The sequence below is a fragment of the Ranitomeya imitator genome, chromosome 4 (genome assembly GCF_032444005.1).
Source record: "Ranitomeya imitator isolate aRanImi1 chromosome 4, aRanImi1.pri, whole genome shotgun sequence".
NCBI classification, from domain to species: Eukaryota; Metazoa; Chordata; class Amphibia; order Anura; family Dendrobatidae; genus Ranitomeya; species Ranitomeya imitator.
The window spans coordinates 344,670,934-344,692,860 of NC_091285.1; the positions used below are offsets into that span (position 1 = coordinate 344,670,934).

Consider the following 21,927-nt stretch of genomic DNA (forward strand, 5'->3'; position numbering starts at 1 on the left):
GTTTTTTCGGCTGCAGATCTATCATAGCTCAGATGCTGAGCTCTGTCTAACCCCACCCACATCACAGCTTTTTGTGTACATTGTATAGTGACAGAGAGCTGGTAATCAATCCTGTAGGTGTGGCTAGACTAGGAGGCACCTGGCAGCTTGTCCTGTACTGATAATCTGCTGATATAAAACTGATTGTATTGAATGAGCAACACATAGCCCAGTAAGTGACACATCCCTGTAATCAAGGTTTCTGCTCCTACATCATGGTGCTCTCAGATTTCACAGGAAAAATCTGGTGACAGATTCCCTTTAAGAAGCCAAGAAGCTGAGACACCTCTTATTTGAAGAGAAGATTTCCCAATCATGTCCTATTTGCCATTCGTGTAAATTAATTGCTGTTTCTGTAACTTTAATGGACTTCAATGGACCTGCGTACATCACGGTTTTCATATTGAACCCCATTTTTAACATATTCATTGATACCTGCATCATAATTTATAAATTAGATGAGAATATAAGTGATTGTGAACATGAGAATATACAAGTAGTTATGTCTGCATTGTTGCAAAAAAAAAATTGCAATTTTTTCATAACTTGACTGGCAATACATGAGTTTTGATTTTTAGTGGAGTGAATTCATTGTCTGTTGATTAAATATAAAATTGTTGCTGTTTTAGAACAAGAAGATTGGACAACAATCAAAGGAAAATTCATGGCTATTAACGCGGCCAGCATGAGTTGTGCCTGTCCGCGCAGTCCGAGAGGCCTGTCACCAGCAGCTCACTTGGCAGATGGAACGGCTGATCTGATTTTAGTTCGCAAATGCTCAAGATTAAATTTTCTTCTGCACCTTATCAGACATACAACCAGCAATAGCGATCAGGTAATTCATTATAGAAAAGGAAAAATCTAGTTGGCACCTACATACTATAGGCTGAGCCACTGAGATTGGACAGCGAGAGAGCACAAAATGAAGCAGGTGGTTCTCATTCATTTAGCGTATTAATATATTCTATAGGGGGAACAGCCTTTAAATATGTTTGATTTGGTAGTCGTCTTGTTTTTTCTTCCCGTCTCGACTACCTCTTATGTGAAAACAGTCACCACAATCATTCTCTTGACTTATCAATGCAAAAAAAAAAAAACTTTCCAGTTCTATTTTTCACCCCTTTTAGTATCATTATTCAGTCCTTTGCAATTTTGTTTTCTTCTTTTCTTGGGAACAAGAGTAGGTTGTCCCATGTGACTGAGGAGTAGCAGAATTTCCTTGTAGTGCAAACTCCTATACTACTAACTGTCTTCCTCCCTAGATTGTCAGAGATAATGGCCCCAGGAAATCCCATTTTTCAACCGCCAATATCCTATCTAATTCACTGTCTCAGGTAGCCAATAGGCATCATTCACACAGGCAATCCGGTTTGGTCCAAAGGTGCCGTTTTATTGTTTTCATAAAACTCCAAGGGATTCAAAACCAAAAACAGCCATTTCTGCACACAAAAGTATTACAGCAAATATACAGTTAATTTAGCAGGACACAAACATGTCAGTGCGGGCTCAGCCAAACAGATTACAGTCCTTTCTCCTTCATACACAGAAGAGGCACAATCCCACTATTCTCGATATCCCCTTCAACCTGAGCTCCAGCATCTTCTCATGCCAAACAGAAGTATTCTGCAGCTTCTGCACGTTCTCTGCAGCTCCAACACACAGACTGCTCAGCTTTTCCAGCTGACCCATGCAGTCTCCATTCAGAGAGAGACTCTGGCATGTCTCTCACACAGCTACAGCTCACATTTTTGCTGGACAATCGCCAGTTTCAGCACACTCCACTTCATTCAGCAGACTGACACACCAAGGTGAACACAGGTACTGTTTTTTTTTTTTGTTAAAGCTAGTGAGGGGCATCTAATTAAATGGACTCTGTCAGCACAGAATGACTCTTCAAGCCAAGTACAGGCGCTCGGTGCACCATGGCATGGCCATTTAAATCCACCTTCCTACATGTTAGTTTTTCATCCATCCTCACCCTTCTCTGGCTCTAGGAACCCAGAGCTGTCAATCGGAGAAGAGTGGAGGTGGAGATTGAGGGAAAACAAGCAAATGGGGAGGTGTCATTAAATGATTGGCCCCGCCGTGAAGCACTGAGTGGTAGGACTTTGTCAGCACAATATGACTGTTCAAACTGAGTCCCTTGAAGACCTGCAGTGCTAAAATTTAACCCAGGTCTTCCTGTCTTTGCTACATACCCCACCTTCCTCTGCCCAATGCTGGGTCTGGGTACCATCTGCCAACACACAGAGCCTGCAGGGCTCATCTACTTACAGATTCCATTAAATGTTCCGCTACCTGCACATTATGCACACAGGCTTTGCCGCTTGCACATCACGCACACGGGCTCTGCTGCCTACACGTTACGCACACGGGCTCTGCTGCCTGCACGTCACGCACACAGGCTCTGCTGCCTGCACATCACGCACACAGGCTCTGCTGCCTGCACGTCACGTACACAGGCTCTGCTGCTTGCATGTCACGCACACGGGCTCTGCTGCCTGCACGTCACGCACACGGGCTTTGCTGCCTGCACGTCACGCACATGGGCTCTGCTGCCTGCACGTCACGCACAAGGGCTCTGCTGCCTGCACGTCACGCACACAGGCTCTGCCGCCTGCACGTCACACCCACGGGCTCTGCCACCTGCACGTCACGCCCACGGGCTCTGCCACCTGCACGTCACGCCCACGGGCTCTGCCGCCTGCATGTCACGCCCACGTGCTCTGCCGCCTGCACGTCATGCACACGGGCTTTGCCGCCTGCACATTACCAAGATACTCACTGCCTACAACATGCAGTCAGTCTAGTACTACAAGCAAACATACAACATACACAACTCTTGCACCAGTACCATATGGCTCTGCAGACATACGGCCTCACATTTGGAAGGGTCTAATGGGATTTGCCACACCTCATCCTGCCCCCAACACAGCTGCACTTAAAGGTGTTTTATGCCAGAAACTAGGTGAGAATACTTTCCTGAGTTGGGCCCACAGTATGTGAATGTGACAGTGTTTGGAAGACGCCTCCTTAGGTCAGGTTTATTCTTCCCGCTTATAAAACCACCCTAGGCATCCATTAAATAACATGTAGCTGATGCCGTTGATTTACAGCAGAAAATGTCTCTATCACTTGTACACAATAAGCAATATTTGAAACAGGTCAATCTGTTTATTACATAACCCTGAAAATGTACCTGCATATGGCACAGGGACACAAGTCATGATCCTGGGTTTGATTTCTGCCATTTGCGTCACATACCTCTAACAACATGTTACTCCTTTGTTTATTTTTATAGTTTGATTTTCCATTTGTGGATGTTTATCGAATAAAGAGTTTTCAGTTTACTCCAAAACACTTCGAAGAGGAAGATGCTGAAAGCACAGATTTGGAGATTATAGGCAAAAAGAACTTTGCTCAGATTTGCACAGACCACCCCTCTTGTGGGTGCAACCATCTGAACAGCGTGTGGAATTGTGATGGGGAGACTTTGGAACAAACTGCCCTTGAAATGAGGTACATCTCCCTGTTTTTGTCTATGGAACCTGTCTGATCTGTCTTCCTGTTGGATATGTATTGACTCAAACGTGAATTGTACAGTTGGCCATTAAAAATGACAGTACAAATCTATTAAATATCTCTACATATTATGCTTCACGGTGGGCAAAATACAGTCATGGCTGAAAGTGTTGGCACCCTTGAAATTTTTCCAGAAAATGAAGTACCGTATATACACGAGTATAAGCCGACCCGAGTATAAGCTGACCCCCTTAATTTTGCCATAAAAAACTGGGAAAACTTATTGACTCGAGTATAAGCCTAGGCTGGAAATGCAGCAGCTACTGGTAAATTTCAAAAATAAAAATAGATGCTCCATACCGTTCATTATTGCCCCATAAGATGCTCCATATAAAGCTGTGCCATATATAATGCTCCATACTGTTCATTATTGCCCCATAGATGTGCCATAGAAAGCTCTGCCATATAGTGCTCTGCACCGTTCATTATTGCCCCATAGCTGCCATATAGTGCTGTGTGCCGTTCAGTACTGCCCCATAGCTGCCATATAGTGCTGTGTGCCGTTCAGTACTGCCCCATAGCTGCCATATAGTGCTGTGTGCCATTCAGTACTGCCCCATAGCTGCCATATACTGCTGTGTGCCGTTCAGTACTGCCCCATAGCTGCCATATAGTGCTGTGTGCCGTTCAGTACTGCCCCATAGCTGCCATATAGTGCTGTGTGCCATTCAGTACTGCCCCATAGCTGCCATATAGTGCTGTGTGCCGTTCAGTACTGCCCCATAGCTGCCATATAGTGCTGTGTGCCGTTCAGTACTGCCCCATAGCTGTGCCATAGAAAGCTCTGCCATTGCTGCTGCTGCAATAAAAAAAAAAAAATGCCATACTTACCTCTCTTGCTTGCAGCTCCCAGCGTCCGGTCCCGGCGTCTCTGCGCACTGACTGATCAGGCAGAGGGCGCCGCGCACACTATATGCGTCATCGCGCCCTCTGACCTGAACAGTCAGAGCGGAGCGACGCCGGGAAGATGGAGCGGCGCCCGGCGGCTGGAACGCGGACAGGTGAATATTACATACTTACCTAGTCCCAGCGATCCTGACGCTCCCTCTGCCTGTCACAGCTGGTCTTCGGTGCCGCAGCCTCTTTCTCTATCAGCGGTCACCGGCACCGCTGATTAGAGAAATGAATACGCGGCTCCACCCCTATGGGAGGTGGAGCCGCCTATTCATTTTTCTAATGAGCGGTCCCACGTGACCGCTGAAGAGGGGAAGAAGCTGCAGCACCGAAGACCGTGGGACGGCAGGTTGAGCGTCAGGATCGCCAGGACTAGGTAAGTACCTCAGCGCCCTCTCCCCCTCACCCGCCGACCCCACCACTACCGTGACTCGAGTATAAGCCGAGAGGGGCACTTTCAGCCCAAAATTTTGGGCTGAAAATCTCGGCTTATACTCCAGTATATACGGTATTTCTCCCAGAGAATTATTGCAATTACACATATGTTGTTATAGTTATGCTTAGTTCCTTTTGTGTATTGGAACAACACAAAAAAAAACAGAGAAAAAAGGCAAATTGGACATCATTTCACACAAAGCCCCTAAAATGGACCAGACAAAATTGTTGGCACCCTCAACTTAATATTTGGTTGCACACCCTTTGGAATAAATAACTGCAGTCAATCGCTTCTTATAACCATCAACAAGCTCCTTACACCTCTCAACTGGAGTTTTGAGCCACTATTCTTTTGCAAACTGCTCCAGGCCTCTCATATTTGAGGAATGCCTTCTCCGGACAGCAATTCTAAGATCTCTCCACAGGTGTTCAATGGGATTTAGATCCAGACTCGACTCATTGCTGGCCACTTCAGAACTCTCCAGCTCTTTGTTTCCATCTATTTCTGGGTGCTTCGTGAAGTGTGTTAGTGGACATTGTCCTCCTGGAAGACCCATGACCTAGTATGCAAACCCAGCTTTCTGACACTGGGCACTACATTGCTGCAGAAAATCCTTTGGTAGCCTTCAAATTTCACGTTGCCTTACAATTTTGTCCTGCCTATTTTGGGGGGTTTGTGTGAAATTATGTGCAATTTTTCTTTTATTCCTCTCTTTTTGTGGTGTTCTAATAAACACAAAGGAAATAAATATTTGTATAATAAAACATATATACCGGTAACTGAAATTATTTCCTGGGAGAAATACTTCCTTTTCTGGAACAATTTCAAGGGTGCCAATACTTCCGGCCATGACTGTATTATTTATGCCTATGTTATGCATAGCATAAATCCAGAGGTGGCCATTATCCATGACCTTATGATTCCAAGACTGGCTCAGAGAGGATCCTTATGCCATGTACTGTCTTCTCAGGCACTGTAGTAGGCATAACACAGTGTATTTTGTTTTATGAGAATGGTTCCTGGAACCTGTCACCTCTAGAAATCCTATTTTCCAACAGATAGGGATATCGTAACTGCAGTAAAGTAGTGGTAAATTATGTATAGCCAGCTTTCAGGAGCAGCTGCTACAGTGAACTTGCTGTTATCACTCCCTGTCACTTTGCCTGACAGCCTGCAGGCTGTCAGTCAGTGTGCTGGGGAGTGATAACAGCCCCCTTTTCAGTGGACAGTGACTTTAACAGCTCTCTGCACCACCCTGCTGACTGGAAGCAAGTGGGGATATTACATAACTATTTCCCCATAGTTGCTCCTGCTCCAGTAAGTCAGAGGACCTGCCATTAAGTCAAAAGTGTCTCCATGTCTTCCCTGAGTATTCCACTAATTAGCATTTCTGGAGTGGTTCCCTTTAAGTAAATATCTCCCCTGTACACTCTTATCAGGAAGATTCTATGATCTATACTTTTCACAGAAAATAGTGTAACCATGTAGTGAGACGTATTATAGGCTTACTGTGGTATATGCCTATTTTAAGGTCCCATTGTAAATAGATGTTTACTACACCTTTAATGACCTTCTGACAGCAAAACGTAATGGTGACCACTCTCTGCTCATTCTTCTCGACCTTTCTGCAGCTTTTGACACTGTTGACCACCCTCTCCTGCTCTCTAGGCTCCAGTCACTAGGCATTAAGGACACTGCTCTCTCCTGGTTCTCCTCCTATCTTTCCGACCGCTCCTTCAGTGTTCTGTTCTCTGGCTCCACTTCATCTCCTCTTCCTCTCACTGTTGGGGTACCTCAGGGCTCAGTCCTTGGCCCCCTTCTGTTCTCTCTCTACACGGCCCCAATTGGACAGACCATCAGCAGATTTGGCTTTCAGTACCATCTTTATGCCGACGACACACAACTATATACGTCATCCCCTGACCTTACCCCCGCTGTACTACAGAATGCCACTGACTGTCTGTCCGCAGTCTCCAACATCATGTCCGCTCTCTATCTGAAACTCAACCTCTCCAAAACTGAACTTCTTCTGCTCCCACCATCTACTAACCTCCCTAAATCTGACATTTCCCTCTCCGTGGGTGACACCATAATAACACCCCGGCAGCAGGCGCGCTGTCTGGGTGTTATGTTTGACTCCGATCTCTCCTTCACCTCCCATATACAATCTCTTGCCTGCTCGTGCCGCTTACACCTAAAGAACATCTCTAGAATTCGCCCTTTTCTCACCATGGAGACAGCTAAAACCCTCACGGTCGCCCTGATCCACTCCCGCCTGGACTACTGTAACGCTCTATTAATTGGCCTCCCCCTCACTCGACTTTCCCCTCTCCAGTCCATCCTTAATGCAGCAGCCAGGGTCGTCCATCTGGCTAATCGTTACTCGGACGCGTCCGCTCTTCGCCAGTCGTTACACTGGCTACCCATTCATTACAGGATACAATTCAAAGTACTTGTTCTCACCCACAAAGCTCTCCACAGTGCGGCACCTCCTTACATCTCCTCCCTCATTTCTGTCTATCAGCCTAACAGACCACTGCGCTCTGCAAATGACTTTCGATTAACCTCTGCACTAATCCGTACCTCCCACTCCCGACTCCAAGACTTCTCCCGTGCTGCGCCAATCCTCTGGAATGCTCTACCCCAAGATATTAGGACCATCCATAATTTGCATAGTTTTAGGCGCTCGCTCAAAACACATTTGTTCAGAGCGGCCTATCACGTTCACTAATCAAAGTTATGTTATGTTTGTGTGTGTGTAGCCCATTCACTATCCCCATCTGTTCCCCAACCCCTGAAGATGGCTGGACCATGATTGTAAATACATCATTGTAAATACACACCTGTACTTTGTATCTCCCCCACCTCATTGTAGATTGTAAGCTCTCACGAGCAGGGTCGTCTTATTTTGCTTTAATTATTGTATTGTTAACGTTGTTACTTATGACTTTTGTGTTTGAAACTGTTAAACTGTAAAGCGCTGCGGAATATGTTGGCGCTATATAAATAAAGATTATTATTATTATTACTACACGGTTTAATTTATTCTGCAAAGGCCTACCTAAGTATACTAGCCCGACAGAGGTCTCCTAAGGATACATTGCAGGGTGCAATCACCTTAAATTATACGACTACATTTGACCTAAATCCCAGCTTTTATGTTTTCTTGACTATGATAGTAAGGGTATGTTCACACGTTCAGGATTTCCATCCTTTTTTTTTCAGGACAGTTTTTTTAAAAAACTGCAGCTCTTGGCAGAAAACGCAGGTCCTTTTTTTGTCCGTTTTTGATGCGTTTTTGATGCGTTTTTTGATGCGTTTTTTGATGCGTTTTTTTATCCTTTTTTTACTGTGTGTTTCCTAGGAAGCTTTTTAGGGCTAAAATGGCTGAAAATACCTAACCCTACCCCTAACCCTACCCCTAACCCTACCCCTAACCCTAACCCTACCCCTAACCCTAACCCTAACCCTAACCCTAACCCTAACCCTATTCTAACCTTAGTGAAAAAAAAAAAAAAAAAATTCTTAATTTTTTTTATTGTCCCTACCAATGGGGGTGACAAAGTGGGGGGTTGTCATTTACTATTTTTTTATTTTGATCACTGAGATAGGTTATATCTCAGTGATCAAAATGCACTTTGGAGCGAATCTGCCGGCCGGCAGATTCGGCGGGCGCACTGCGCATGCGCCCGCCATTTTGCAAGATGGCGGCGCCCAGGGAGAAGACGGCCGGACGGACACCGGGACGCCGGGTAAGTATAAGGGGGGGAGATTAGGGCACGGGGGGGGCATCGGAGCACTGGGGGGGGGCATCGGAGCACGGGGGGGGGCATCGGAGCATGGGGGGGCGGGATCGGAGCACGGGGGGGCAGCCACACTCCGCCCACGCACTTCCGCCCGCTCCCCCGCACTTCCTGCTGCAGCGGTTCTGCACATCAAATCGCAGTAAAACCCGCAGATATATTTTTGATCTGCGGGTTTTACTGCGATTTTGACCTCACAATGGAGGTCTATGGGTGCAGAACCGCTGCGGTTCAGGAAGAAGAATTGACATGCTCCTTCTTTTTTCCGGGAGCTATTCAGCGCGTCTTTTTTTTTACAATTTCCGGACCATGTGCACAGTGTGTCCTGTTTTCCATAGGGTACAGTGTACTGTACCCTGCATGGAAAACAGCTGCGGAACCGCAGCGGCAAAACCGCCGCGGTTCCGCGGTAAAAAACGCACTGTGTGAACATGGCCTTATAAGGCAAAGTTGCAGTGGAAGATTTGCTATCTGAATAGGGAAAAATCCTTTTCAAAATGTTACTTAGTAGCAATTACAATTTTACAATGATATATGGTTGACAAGTGATGACAATTTTTTCTAAGAATTTCTCTACTTCTGATTACTTATCTTGTACTCATCTTGTGTTAACTTCATTTTCTCCTTTCTCATCTGACACGACCATTAAAGATTGTACAATTTATATCGATATACCGTATTTTCTGGTGTGTAAGACGACTGGTAGTATAAGACGACCCCCAACTTTTCCATATAAAATATGGAGTTTGGGATATACTCGCCGTATAAGACAGGGGTCATCTTATACACCCAGTCATCTTATATGGCGTGTGCGGTGCGGATGGTTCCCAGGGTCTGGAGGAGAGGAGACTCTCCTTCAGGCCCTGGGATCCATATTCATGTAAAAAAATAATAAAAATAAAAATAATGGGATATACTTACCCTCCGACGGCCCCCGGCTCTCAGCGGTGCAAGCGGCAGCCTCCGTTCCTAAGGATGCATTGAGCGAAGGACCTTTGATGACGTTGCGTGACCGTGACATCATCAAAGGTCCTTCGCTCAATGCATCCTTAGGAACGGAAGCCTCCGCTTGCACCGCTGAGAGCCGGGGGCCATCGGAGGGTAAGTATATCCCATTTTTTTTTTTTTTTTACATGAATATGGATCCCAGGGCCTGAAGGAGAGACTCCTCTCCTCCAGATCCAGGGAACCATACAGGACAGCTCCCTGCACACGCTGTACCTGGCGTATAAGACGACCCCCAACTTTTGAGATGATTTTCAGGGGTTAAAAAGTCGTCTTATACGCCGGAAAATACGGTAACTACAATTTAGAGCAGGGGTTGGTCACTTAATTTTCCCAAGTGGCCACATGAGAAACTGGCACTGCTGTGGAGAGCCGAACCAATAAGCTGAGCTTAAAGGGGAGGTCTGAAACCGAAGGTGGATTTCATACTAAATGTATATCTATTTAGTATATCTAATCTCATTTTCTAATATACTTTAATGAAAAAAATCCTAAGGCTAGGGTCACATTGCGTTAGTGCAACCCGTTTAGCGCTAACGCAATGTTTTTAATGGGGCCGCGTCCTGGGGTCGCGGTAACGTCCCCGCTCTCGCAGATCCCCGATCTGTGAGAGCGGGGAACGGACCGCGGCGCGCCAGGAAACACCGGCGCGTCGCTAGCGCGTGCCGAACTTGGCACGCGCTAGTGCTGCGCGTTCCCATTGCCGTGAATGAGCGCGCTAACGGACGCGTTGCATGGCGTTAATTTCGCCGTGCAACGCTGTCCGTTAAGCGCGTTCCCATAACACAATGGGAACCCAGCCTAACATACCCTCTACGTTCTGATTTCCTGTCTTTTTTTTTTTTTTTTAAACTTCCAACGACATTTTATTTTAGATTCACCAGTGCATGCTGGGATACTCGAATGAGCTGTCATCAGAGGCAGAGGCTGTGGTCACCCTCTCTGAAATGAGTGATGTCTGTTTCAGGGGTTGGGTTAGTCCTGCTCACCTGATAATGCGTTGGTTGTAAATTCTGACATATACTCAGTATGAGCTCCCTTTTCTATATTCCTTTGAAGGCACAGTGACAGTGCGCTCCCTTGCCGGCTCTAAAGAGAAGTGTTGACCCGGCAGGGACTAGTTCAGTCTCTGAAACAGATTATGGTGATCGCAGCCTCTGCCACCTGCTGGTGTCCCGTGTGAGTACCCCAAAATGTACTGGGATTCTCAAATGTCACTAGAAGTTAAAAAAGACACAAGCAGACTGTAAGTTAGAGTAGAGCTGGAATCATAGAAAATTTTTATTTGAAGTATATTACAATAGTGATTAAATTATTGAAAGAAATAGACATTTAGTGTGAAATTCACCTTCGGTTTCTGATCACCCTTTAATTCTGGATAATATTCATTTTAGATCTTTATAAAAAGCAGTTGATTATATGGTTAAGCTTACATGAGCGTATGAAAAAAAATCACGATTTTCATCCAGTAAACAGACTACTTTCCATCTGTATTCTCATCTGTATAGCATCCATTTTTATACATCAGAAGTGAATAAAATTTACAAGAATAAATACAGTGTCCTATGTTAGTAATGGAAATATATTCGTAAAAAATCGGATGCTATATGGATGATTCATATGGGATCAATTTTTATTTTTTTTGCACACCCATAGAATTCAACAAGCGAGTCTCATCTGAAATACAGAAGAGACCGGTGCGTGCGGAGATATTTCTCACACAGACATTTTCAAACTGTAATCTAATAGAAAATGACGTAACATTTCTCCTAGTGCTTTGTGTGAGGTCGGCTTTATTTTCTTTCGCAGACAGCAGTTGGACCAAAAATCCAGCCGTGTGAGCGTAGCCTGATAATACTTGATGCCATAACACTTATCGTAACTTGTATTAGCAGTTGATCAAGCAATAAATTGGGAGCATTGGAAAAATGTTGTTTGCCCACATCTGTTCCACATGCATAGATCCAAATCACATAGGGGGCATTAGGTGACAGGGAATGGGGGAATCATGGGGGCAGTCTATGGAGCGGATGTGATAAGCCACAGATCACGGGGGGGGGGGGGGGGGGGGGCGCACTGTGGGGGATTTAACCCTTACCTCTCCTGTACAGGATATACAACAGCACAAGCTGGGTGCAAAGGGGGAAGTAAGGGTTAACCCTAACATACAAAGGTGAGGAGGCAGCAGAGTACATGGTGGGGCAGAAGAGTAGTTTGGGGAGCACATAGAATATTCTATCTAAAGGCTTCATGCAGTGGAGATGAGGGGGCATTTCACTGCTGGACCCTGTATTCAGTAGGAATACTCAGCCCCAGAGTTCTCTCCCGTCAGCTGCCAGAGAGAAGCAGTGGCTATTAATTAGCTGCTCTCCAGGCTTATGCTGCACAGTTAGTGTAACTGGAACAGTCAGAGAGGGCCTGATGTGGCCCCCAGGCAATATATTATTGGAACAAAAGCTAAAAAATCTTTTGGAAAAATTGGTTATCACATTGTAGATTACGTTGGTGTATGGTCATTTATTCTTATGCTGTAAGACCATGCAGAATGATTATTTTAAAAATTAAAACATTTTTTTTTGTAATTTCTTCCAGGGTTCACTGTCAGTTGATTAAATTATTTGCACGTGGCATTGAGGAATCTGAGAATGGAGAAGACAGAAATCCAAGCAGGGTTTAGTCGGACATTTGGTCTCCTCTGCCGATTTAATTATGTGTTGCCGTTTTTTTTTTTTTGTTGTTGTTTTTTTTTTTTCGGATTATTTATTTTACATTTAGAAGTAATCCACTTTGAATGAAATTATGTGGAATCTAATTTAAAATAGGAAAAAAAAAATCTGTAATGTATTTTAAGTTTAAATTTGATATAATTTATAGTGCTTTATTAACTAATTGGCGTTTTGTGGCATAGTTACAGCACTCATTGTGTAGCCTTACAATGCGCTCTTAGTAACTTTGTGAAGTGTTTCTTAAACTGTTACTGTTCTTCTAGGTTTTGGCAGATTACATATATTTTATGTACTCGGCTAAAATATGAGCATAGGCAGTTTTGATGACGGCTATTTATTAAAAATCTAAATCTGCTAATAGACATAGTTTATTATGTTCTACTTAGAATTTGCTGAGGTGCAATATTTTCATAACGATTGAGAATTAAACATATTTGGAACACTGTCAAAAAGTGCATTTTTTATTGGTCCTTTTGCCCTAGAACCAGGAAACATTCATTTTTATCTTATTATTATGGACTTTTATGGTGGTTTATCAACTGATTGGCATGCCTTGACAGGTCGGTAGTTTAACTAGCCTTATTGTTTGTGTATTTAAACTCTACCATCATTTGTTTCATCTAGGCTAAGGATGAAGATCTCGCAGAATGTTGAGTGGCTGTCCACATGAATCTGAAGTGCAGTGACAGCGAGCCTTGCTCATGCTTTTATTGTGTTCTATACAAAGCTCTTCTAGTCTTTGGTCGGAGCTGTTTTTTTCTTATAAGTATCAACAAATTGTTGTGTGCCAGTCCGATTCACCAGCAAACTCAAGTGCTTTCATCCACTACTTTTCATCTGAAATAGTTTGGTTAGCGTATCATTTGTGGGCTTTTAAAACTTGTTTACCAGAACTTTGAATGGATAATACTTTCACTAATGGTATTTCAGTCAGGTAGAATTTAAAGCATATAAAGATAAAAGTAATAAACATGTCAGATGAGAAAATAAAATCATTTCTGATGTTACCTAAGTAAAGCATTACATATTGAGGGTGTATGCTTTTCTGAGTCCAAAATTACTGCAGTATTTGTTCATGGCCACATTTCTGTTAATGTAACTAACAGATTGTCCTCTTCTGGACAGCCATTACTAATGATCCCATGGAGATGGCAGCAATAAAAAAAAGAAAATACTTCCCAGATCGGGGGTCCCTCTTCTGTCCTCAGCTCTGCGACCCCTGATGGTCCTCTGGCATGTACATCTGGAGGGAGGTGTCATATGAGCGCTGCAGCCAGTCTGTGACCACAGATAACCTACAGCTTTGATAGGGTTTCTTTCTGCTCAGATAAAATGTGAAAGCTGCAGCCGATGATTGGCCGCAGCGCTCATGTGATGCTCCTGCCGAAGATAACTGTGCTCAGAATGGAGAAACAGTGCTATTCTGAGAGTTGAATATCTGTTTTTTAAGGGTTTGTACAATAGTTATGAGAAGAATTTTGTTTTATTAATTGTCTTAATAAGTTTTTGAAACAATAACATGGTTTACCCTGACAAAACGTATAGGTCAAGCAAAATACAATTGCAAGGAAAACAAACAAAACCTTCACCCATCATCTAACCATAAAATCATTCTCATCTAACCATTTTGTAAATGTACATATTGCTAATAGCAACATTTACATCTGGTATTGCTGTATTTCAATGGCTTGGGTGAGAACCATTGCTAGATCACAAAGGCTTTCCTCTCCCCACCGGAAGAAAACTACTGAGGAATGTATATTTCTGCAAGCAATTTCAGCAAGTTAGGTCACTATTTGCAATGAAAAAAAATGTTTTAATTTTTCATGATGATGATCCAAATTTGAAGACCACGAGTTCGGTCCCGGAGACCAACAAAGATATTGGTTTTCACACTGTGTTGACCATAGTGTTCTTCAGTCAGCCATCACTGCCTTGTCATGCAGATTTAATCAGAGCTACTGTTAGAGAGTGAGGTAGGCTAGTGTGTTTTCATGTGATTTGCAGTAAATGGTAATGAATCACTGATTGGATTTCATTAAGGTCCAAATCATGCCCTCCACCTAGTGCTGTTTTACGTGATGTTGACCATGGCAAATGAACTATAAAGCTATATACAACCAGCTGTGGAGGTCTCATTGTCAGTTTCTCCAAGATTCATAAACCTGCTGTAATGTAAGAATGTATTTGATGTATAAATGCATGCTTCTTGACATTTCCGTTTTACTGTGCAACTCCGCAATGCAAACAAATAAACATTCCTGCTATTTTTGAATCATGAAATAAATATTTTAGTATGCAAAAAATGGTCTGTCTTATTCTTTGACCAAAATAAGCAAGAAAAAAATTGCGGCAGCACTCACCAGTCCTTGAGTGGTATAAATCCTTTATTCAAGCGTGTAAAAACGAGGAATCGCTACCGTTAGCGCGAAATGGCCATTGTCGACCCCTGCACACCCTTGTTTCATCTACACACCCCTGAGCCGTGAAGATGATGTTTTTATACGCTTGAATAAAGGATTTATACCACTCAAGGACTGGTGAGTGATGCCGCAATTTTTTTCTTGCTTATATTGGCCGAGCATTTTTTTTCATGCGAGCACCCCTGATCTGCTGTCAGGCTCTCCTCTGCACCGCATAGAGACTACGGTCAGCTCTGGGTCTTTAAGCTGTGTTGCTCAACATTTTTTCTTTGGATTGTCTTATTCTTTGGCTTATTCATTACACTGACCAAACTGCCTTAAATGTTAGACCTGTATTTTGGTAGATTAGACCTGCTGATTTTAAAAATGGAACCAGCTTTTCCTATCTGCTCTAATTTTTGAGGTACCAAACATATACCATTCTTCACTCTGCTTGTCCATAAAAAACGTGATAAAATTAATTTCGTATTTAAATGAATTTTTTACGCATGAAAGAAACATTAAAAATGTTTGTTTATATCCACTAACCAGCAGCAAAGTACGACCCCTAATTGGTAAACTTTTACCAATCGACAGTCGTTTACATGGACTCACGAAAGTAAACCATGTATACTAGACTGCTCAGTGCACACAGACCGCCATTAGTCTCAACAGTGCAAGTCCTGTTTATACATGACACTGCACCACCACATAAATTATATTTTGTGCTTCACAAAATACCTCTTCACCCTGTGAACAAGCGTTTTGCTCATTCATCGGATGACCGGCAGCCTATTTACACAAGATTAGCAAGAAACAAGCTTTTTCAACAGCATTCACAATTATTTTACAGTGTAAGTTTCCCTTGAAGGGATTCTGTCACCACATTTGACGTATCTAAACAATTAATATGGGCATACAGGTTATTTTCTGCTGAAAAATGAATCACTGTATGCCCCATATCAGATGCCTTTGTTGAGAAACCCGCTTTTATCACTTTATATATGAATGACCTATTCCAGGCTATGGCCTGGAAGATATCTCTGCATCCAGAGCTAATTTAAATAGGAGAAAGGAGTTACCGATGTGATATTTAATGGCCACTCTCTGCTCTCCTGATCTCACTGCAGAGCTGTGTGTGATTATAACTGATACATCTGCAGGTTCCCCTCAGCTTCAGCCTCCCTCTTACAGGCTGCCAGGGTTATAATATTGCTACAATACAGCAGAATTCAGAGAGAAGCAAAAACTTTGTTTGCAAGAAGGCAACATTCAGTTCTCCTGTTCTGTTATTTACTTGTCTCACACTGGCAAGTCCCCCAGTGGCTTACAAAAGTATTCAACCCCATGGTATTTTTCTTGTTTTTTTACCTCACAACCTGAAACTCCAGTGTTGTTTTTTTGTTTTTTTTGAGTTTGCATTGTGAACATTAGTTTTTTTATTTTATTGTGAAGCAAACAACAAATAGAACAACATAACTGAAAACTTTAGTGTGCATAACTATTCACCCCCTAAAGTCAGTACTTTGTAAACCTTCCCTTTGCAGAAATTACAACTGCAAGTCACTTTGGATAAGTCTCTATGAGCTTTTTATATCTTGCCACTGGTATTTTTGCTCATTCCTCAAGTCAAAATTGCTCCACCTCCTTCAAGTTAGATGGTTTCCTCTGGTGAACACCAATATGACCACAGATTCTCAATTGGATTAATGTCTGGTCTGTGACTAGGCCACTTCAAACATTTACACTTTTCCCCTCAAACCACTCGTGTTGCTTTAGCAGTATGCTTTGGTCATTGTTTTGTTGGAAGACGAACCTCTGCCCCAGTCTCAGATCACTGACAGACTAACATAGTAACATAGTTAGCAAGGCTGAAAAAAAGACATTTGTCCATCCACCTCAGCCTATATCACATGTTTTGCTCAAGATTATCCCTGTATTTCGCACCATACATCTTCCCCTCCACTCAGACCATTTCCCCCATCCCTGCTGCTGTAAAACATCTCACATCATGAGGCTGTCACTGGTATGTTTTACTGTGGAGATGGTGTTCTTGGGGTGATGAGCGGTGTTGGTTTTATGCCAGACACGACGCTTACCTTGGTGGCCAACAAGTTAAATTTTGGTCTCATCTCACCATAGCATCCTCTTCCATACAATTGAGGAGTCTCCAACGTGTCTTTTGGCAAACTCAAAATGAGCCTTACTATTTTTTCTTGTAAATAAGTGTTTTTTCTGCCCAGTTTTCCATAAAGGCCACCTCTATGGGGTGTACGGCTTATTGTCGTCTTATGGACACATACTCCAGTCTCTACTTGGGAAGTCTGCAGCTCCTTCAGGGTTACCTTTGATCCCTGTGCTGCCTTTCTGATTAATGCCCTCCTTGTCTGGGGTGAGAGTCTTGGTGAGCGCAACTCTCTTGACAGGTTTGTTGTTGTACCATGTCCTTTACACAGAGGCATAGCTAGGGTATTGGTTCAGGGGGGCGAAGCTTCTGAGTGGGCCCCTAACCAGGTATCCTTGATTACAGCTGGGTGATGCGCCCTAATAGTGGAGAAGAACCTCGGCAGATGACCGTGATGTTACTGAAGATAATCTCTATACAAAGACCTACATAGATATTACCGTCATATGGTCAGTGGTAGATACCAGCCCTACAGAACATAGATCACAGCACAGTTACAGATAATGTCTTACCGCTGATGTTCTTTATGATGGAGTCGTCACTAGGGTTGAGCGACCTTGACCTTTTTAGAGTCGAACCGTGTTTCGCGAAACCCGACTATCTTAGAAGTCGAGTCGAGTGGAATCGGCCGATTATTGCGAAAAGTCGGGTATCGACCGAAGCACGAAACCCAATGCAAGTCAATGGGGGAGCATAGTCGGCAGTGAGTGGAGGCCAGGAAAACACCTACACTGCCCATTTTAATGGCAAAAACATCCATCCTTGTTACAGAAGCTTGTCAATCGTAATTTAGCTTATAATAATTGGAAGGCATTTGAAATTGGGGGTCATTTGGCTAAAGTTGTGGGGGGTAGGGCTGGTTCAAGTAATTAGTGGGCCCATTAAATCTGGACGACGTCACGGCAGTGGAGCAGGGAGAGGTAAGTATTTCAACTTTGCAAGTGCTGTGATCCTGAGCAAGCAGGGGGGGGGCCACTCGTTGGCATTGGCACTGGCACAGGGCCCCTCAAAGTACAGCGGTGTGTTTGCACGGCGGGGGCGCCTCCCACCGGCAGCAACACTTTTGCGTACTATGAGAGGCCCTGTGCCAGTGACGTCGCCAACTAGTATTCCTCCCCCCACCTGATGAAGGAACCTGCACTTTCATCTGCACCTTCCTCTTTGTCCCCGTGTAAGGTGGTATGGTATGCGGGAAGAGGAACCTGACTTTCAGCAGGGTCACAATCTTGTTGTGTAGCGTGCACGGGGAATGTTGCGTTATGGGTCAATGTACCAGCAGACTCATCTATCACTGGCTGGGCAATGGGCAGGATGAGGAGGAAACACAGATATAGGCCCAAAGAATAAAGTTGGCTAAATGCAGTTCAAAATTGGTAACACAGGACTAACCAGGGGGCATTGCAGTGGAGGACAACTGGAATGAGAGGCTGACACAGAGAGTAGGCCCAAATCAGTAAGTAGTCGAAATGCAGTTCAAAATTGGCAACAGTAGTAAACAGGCGGCACAGCTTTGTTCAGTGGAGGAGAACAGCAAGGAGTGGCAGACACCGATAGTAGGCCCCAACCCAACTAGTCGGCCAAATGCAGTCTAACATTAACAACTACTTAACGAGAGCCTGAAAATGGAATTTCAGGACAGGAAACCAGGAGAACAGCAAGGAGCGGCAGACACTGTTAGTAGGCCCTAAACCAACTAGTACGCCAAATGCAGTTATTCCATTTAACCACTATTTAACAAGAGCCTGAAGATAGAAGCTCAGGAAAGGCAACTTGGAGAACACCTTGGAGTGGAAGACACCGTCTCTACACCCCATACCCAATTTTTAGGCCTAATGCAGTGTAGTTTCCAACAACTACTAAACGAGAGTTGGAAGACCGAAGCAATGGCGAGGAAACCTGGGGAACACCTTGGAGTGGAACACACCGTCTCTACACCCCATACCCAATTTGTAGGCCTAATGCAGTGTAGTTTTCACCAACTACTAAACGAGAGTAGGAAGATCGAAGCAATGTGGACGAAACCTGGGGCACACCTTGGGGCGGCAGACACTGTTAGTAGGCCCTACCAAAGTTGTAGCCCCAATGCAGTTTTAAAATTCCTAGAGGCTGAAAACAAGACTATTGACGCTCAGCTTTTTTCAAAGGAACACAGCTGTATTGAGTGGCGCAGAGAGACACAGGTAGTAGGCCTTAAACCAAAAATGTGGCTCACTGCAGCTTAAAAAAGGTTACAGGGGTACACAGGCAGCATTGCTCTGGGCAGTGGAGGACAATTTCAATAATGGACCGCAGACAGACTTTGTACGCCTACTATTAAAAAAAGGATGCTCTATGCAATTAAAAATAGGTTCCAGGGGTACACGGGCAGCAGTGGTCTGGTCAGTGTAGGAGTAGTAGAAAGAACGGGCCGCAGACAGGCTTCGAAGGCCTAACATAAAAAAAATTGGTCTGTAGGCACTTTTAAATAGGTTCCAGGGGTACACGGGCAGCAGTAGACTGGTCAGTGTAGGAGTAGTAGAAAGAACGAGCCGCAGACAGGCTTCAAAGGCCTAACATAAAAAAATATTGGGCTGTAGGCACTTTTAAATAGGTTCCAGGGGTACACGGGCAGCAGTGGTCTGGTCAGTGTAGGAGTAGTAGAAAGAACGGGCCGCAGACAGGCTTCGAAGGCCTAACATAAAAAAATATTGGGCTGTAGGCACTTTTAAATAGGTTCCAGGGGTACACGGGCAGCAGTGGTCTGGTCAGTGTAGGAGTAGTAGAAAGAACAGGCCGCAGACAGGCTTCGAAGGCCTAACATAAAAAAATATTGGGCTGTAGGCACTTTTAAATAGGTTCCAGGGGTACACGGGCAGCAGTGGTCTGGTCAGTGTAGGAGTAGTAGAAAGAACAGGCCGCAGACAGGCTTCGAAGGCCTAACATAAAAAAATATTGGGCTGTAGGCACTTTTAAATAGGTTCCAGGGGTACACGGGCAGCAGTGGTCTGGTCAGTGTAGGAGTAGTAGAAAGAACAGGCCGCAGACAGGATTCGAAGACCTAACATAAAAAAATATTGGGCTGTAGGCACTTTTAAATAGGTTCCAGGGGTACACGGGCAGCAGTGGTCTGGTCAGTGTAGGAGTAGTAGAAAGAACGGGCCGCAGACAGGCTTCGAAGGCCTAACATAAAAAAATATTGGGCTGTAGGCACTTTAACATTGGTTCCAGGGGTACACGAGCAGCAGTAGACTGGTCAGTGGAGGCCTAGTGGAAGGAGGGACCGCAAACAGGCTTCTAAGGCCTAACATAATAAAATTTGGCTGTTGGCAATTTAACATTTTTTTCCAGGGGAACACGGGCAGCGGAAGCCTAGTGGAAGGAGGGACCGCAGACAGGCTTCTAAGGCCTAACATAATAAATTTTGGCTGTAGGCAATTTAACATTGGTTCCAGGGGGACACGGGCAGCAGTAGACTGGTCAGTGGAGGCCTAGTGGAAGGAGGGACTGCAGACAGGCTTCGAAGGCCTAACATAATAAAATTTGGCTGTTGGCAATTTAACATTTTTTTCCAGGGGAACACGGGCAGCAGTAAACAGGTCAGTGGAGGCCTAGTGGAAGGAGGGACCGCAGACAGGCTTCTACGTAATAAATTTGGGCTGTAGGCACTTTGAATTCTCTTGCAGGGGTACACAGGCAGTGGGCACCATTGGTGTTGTCAGCGGCGGCCGATTGTAATGAGTGTCTGCCAGTTAGTAGTCCCAAAAAAAAAATACATGTTAATGTCTCGCACTACAAGAAAAAGAAAAACCAAAAGGGTGCAATCAGTAGGTACAGGGGTGGGCTCCTCTGCGTAGTTTCAGACCTAGTAATTTGGCACAAAGTATTTACTTGGGTAAATATAGGACACTGCCCCTGACTATGTTAAGTGCCATCATACATGTCAACACAATGGTATTGTCAGTGGCAGGAATTTACGGATGTCAGCGCATAGACTAAACATAGGTGGAACTGTGAGAGATAATTGTGCAAGTGGTAGAGCAATGTTTGAGCTGGGGGTAGGGGAACTCTCTTGTGGCCGGCGGTACATGCCCAGGGCCCCTCATGTTACAACAGTGTGTCTGACGGGTGCGCATCACCACCGCCAGAGACACTTTATTGTACTATGAGGGACCCAGTGGCAGTGCCGTCGACCAAAAGCGAGCACACCCACCTCTTCAGACAAACAGCACTCTCACGGGTGCTTGCGCCGTGTGGGGAGTTTGGCCATTTAGGGAGGTGTAAACATGTCGTATGCTGGACAATTAGCTGCTGCAAATTACGAGATTGGTAAAGTCATTCAGAGTAGTCCACAGGCAATACCTTTTCATAGGAAAGCTAGGTGTCGGCCGGGCAAGGTGGGGCAAAAGAATTCGAAATCCAGTTGTGGTTCATTTTAATGAAGGTTAGATCATCAACATTTTGGGTAGCCAGACGAGTCCTTTTTTCGGTTAATATTGAACCTGCAGCACTGAATACTCTTTCTGATAGGACACTAGCTGCTGGGCAAGCAAGCTCCTGCAATGCATATTCTGCCAATTCTGGCCAGGTGTCTAATTTGGATGCCCAGTAATCAAATGGGAATGACGGTTGAGGTAGAACATCGATAAGGGATGAAAAATAGTTAGTAACCATACTGGACAAATGTTGTCTCCTGTCACTTTGAATTGATGCAGCAGTACCTGTCCTGTCTGCGGTCATAGCAAAATCACTCCACAACCTGGTCAGAAAACCCCTCTGTCCAACGCCACTTCGGATTTCTGCACCTCTAACACTTCTGTTCTGCTGCCCCCTGCTGCTCGTGTGAGAACGATCACGGGCGCTGTGTGCTGGGAATGCC

At 44.4% G+C, this 21,927-nt stretch overlaps 1 protein-coding gene across 2 annotated transcripts in view; it reads left to right on the forward strand.

Annotated features, from left to right (window-relative positions):
- CERK (ceramide kinase) overlaps positions 1-14,791 on the forward strand; it is a 218,523-nt gene extending 203,732 nt beyond the window's left edge. For both annotated transcript variants that reach the window (XM_069764981.1, XM_069764982.1), the window contains 3 exons: positions 669-874; positions 3,341-3,558; positions 12,352-14,791. In XM_069764981.1, the coding sequence (XP_069621082.1) occupies positions 669-874; positions 3,341-3,558; positions 12,352-12,436 (509 nt within the window). In that variant the 3' untranslated portion in view covers positions 12,437-14,791. The remainder of the gene's footprint in view (positions 1-668; positions 875-3,340; positions 3,559-12,351) is intronic.
- The last annotated feature ends 7,136 nt before the right edge of the window (positions 14,792-21,927 follow it).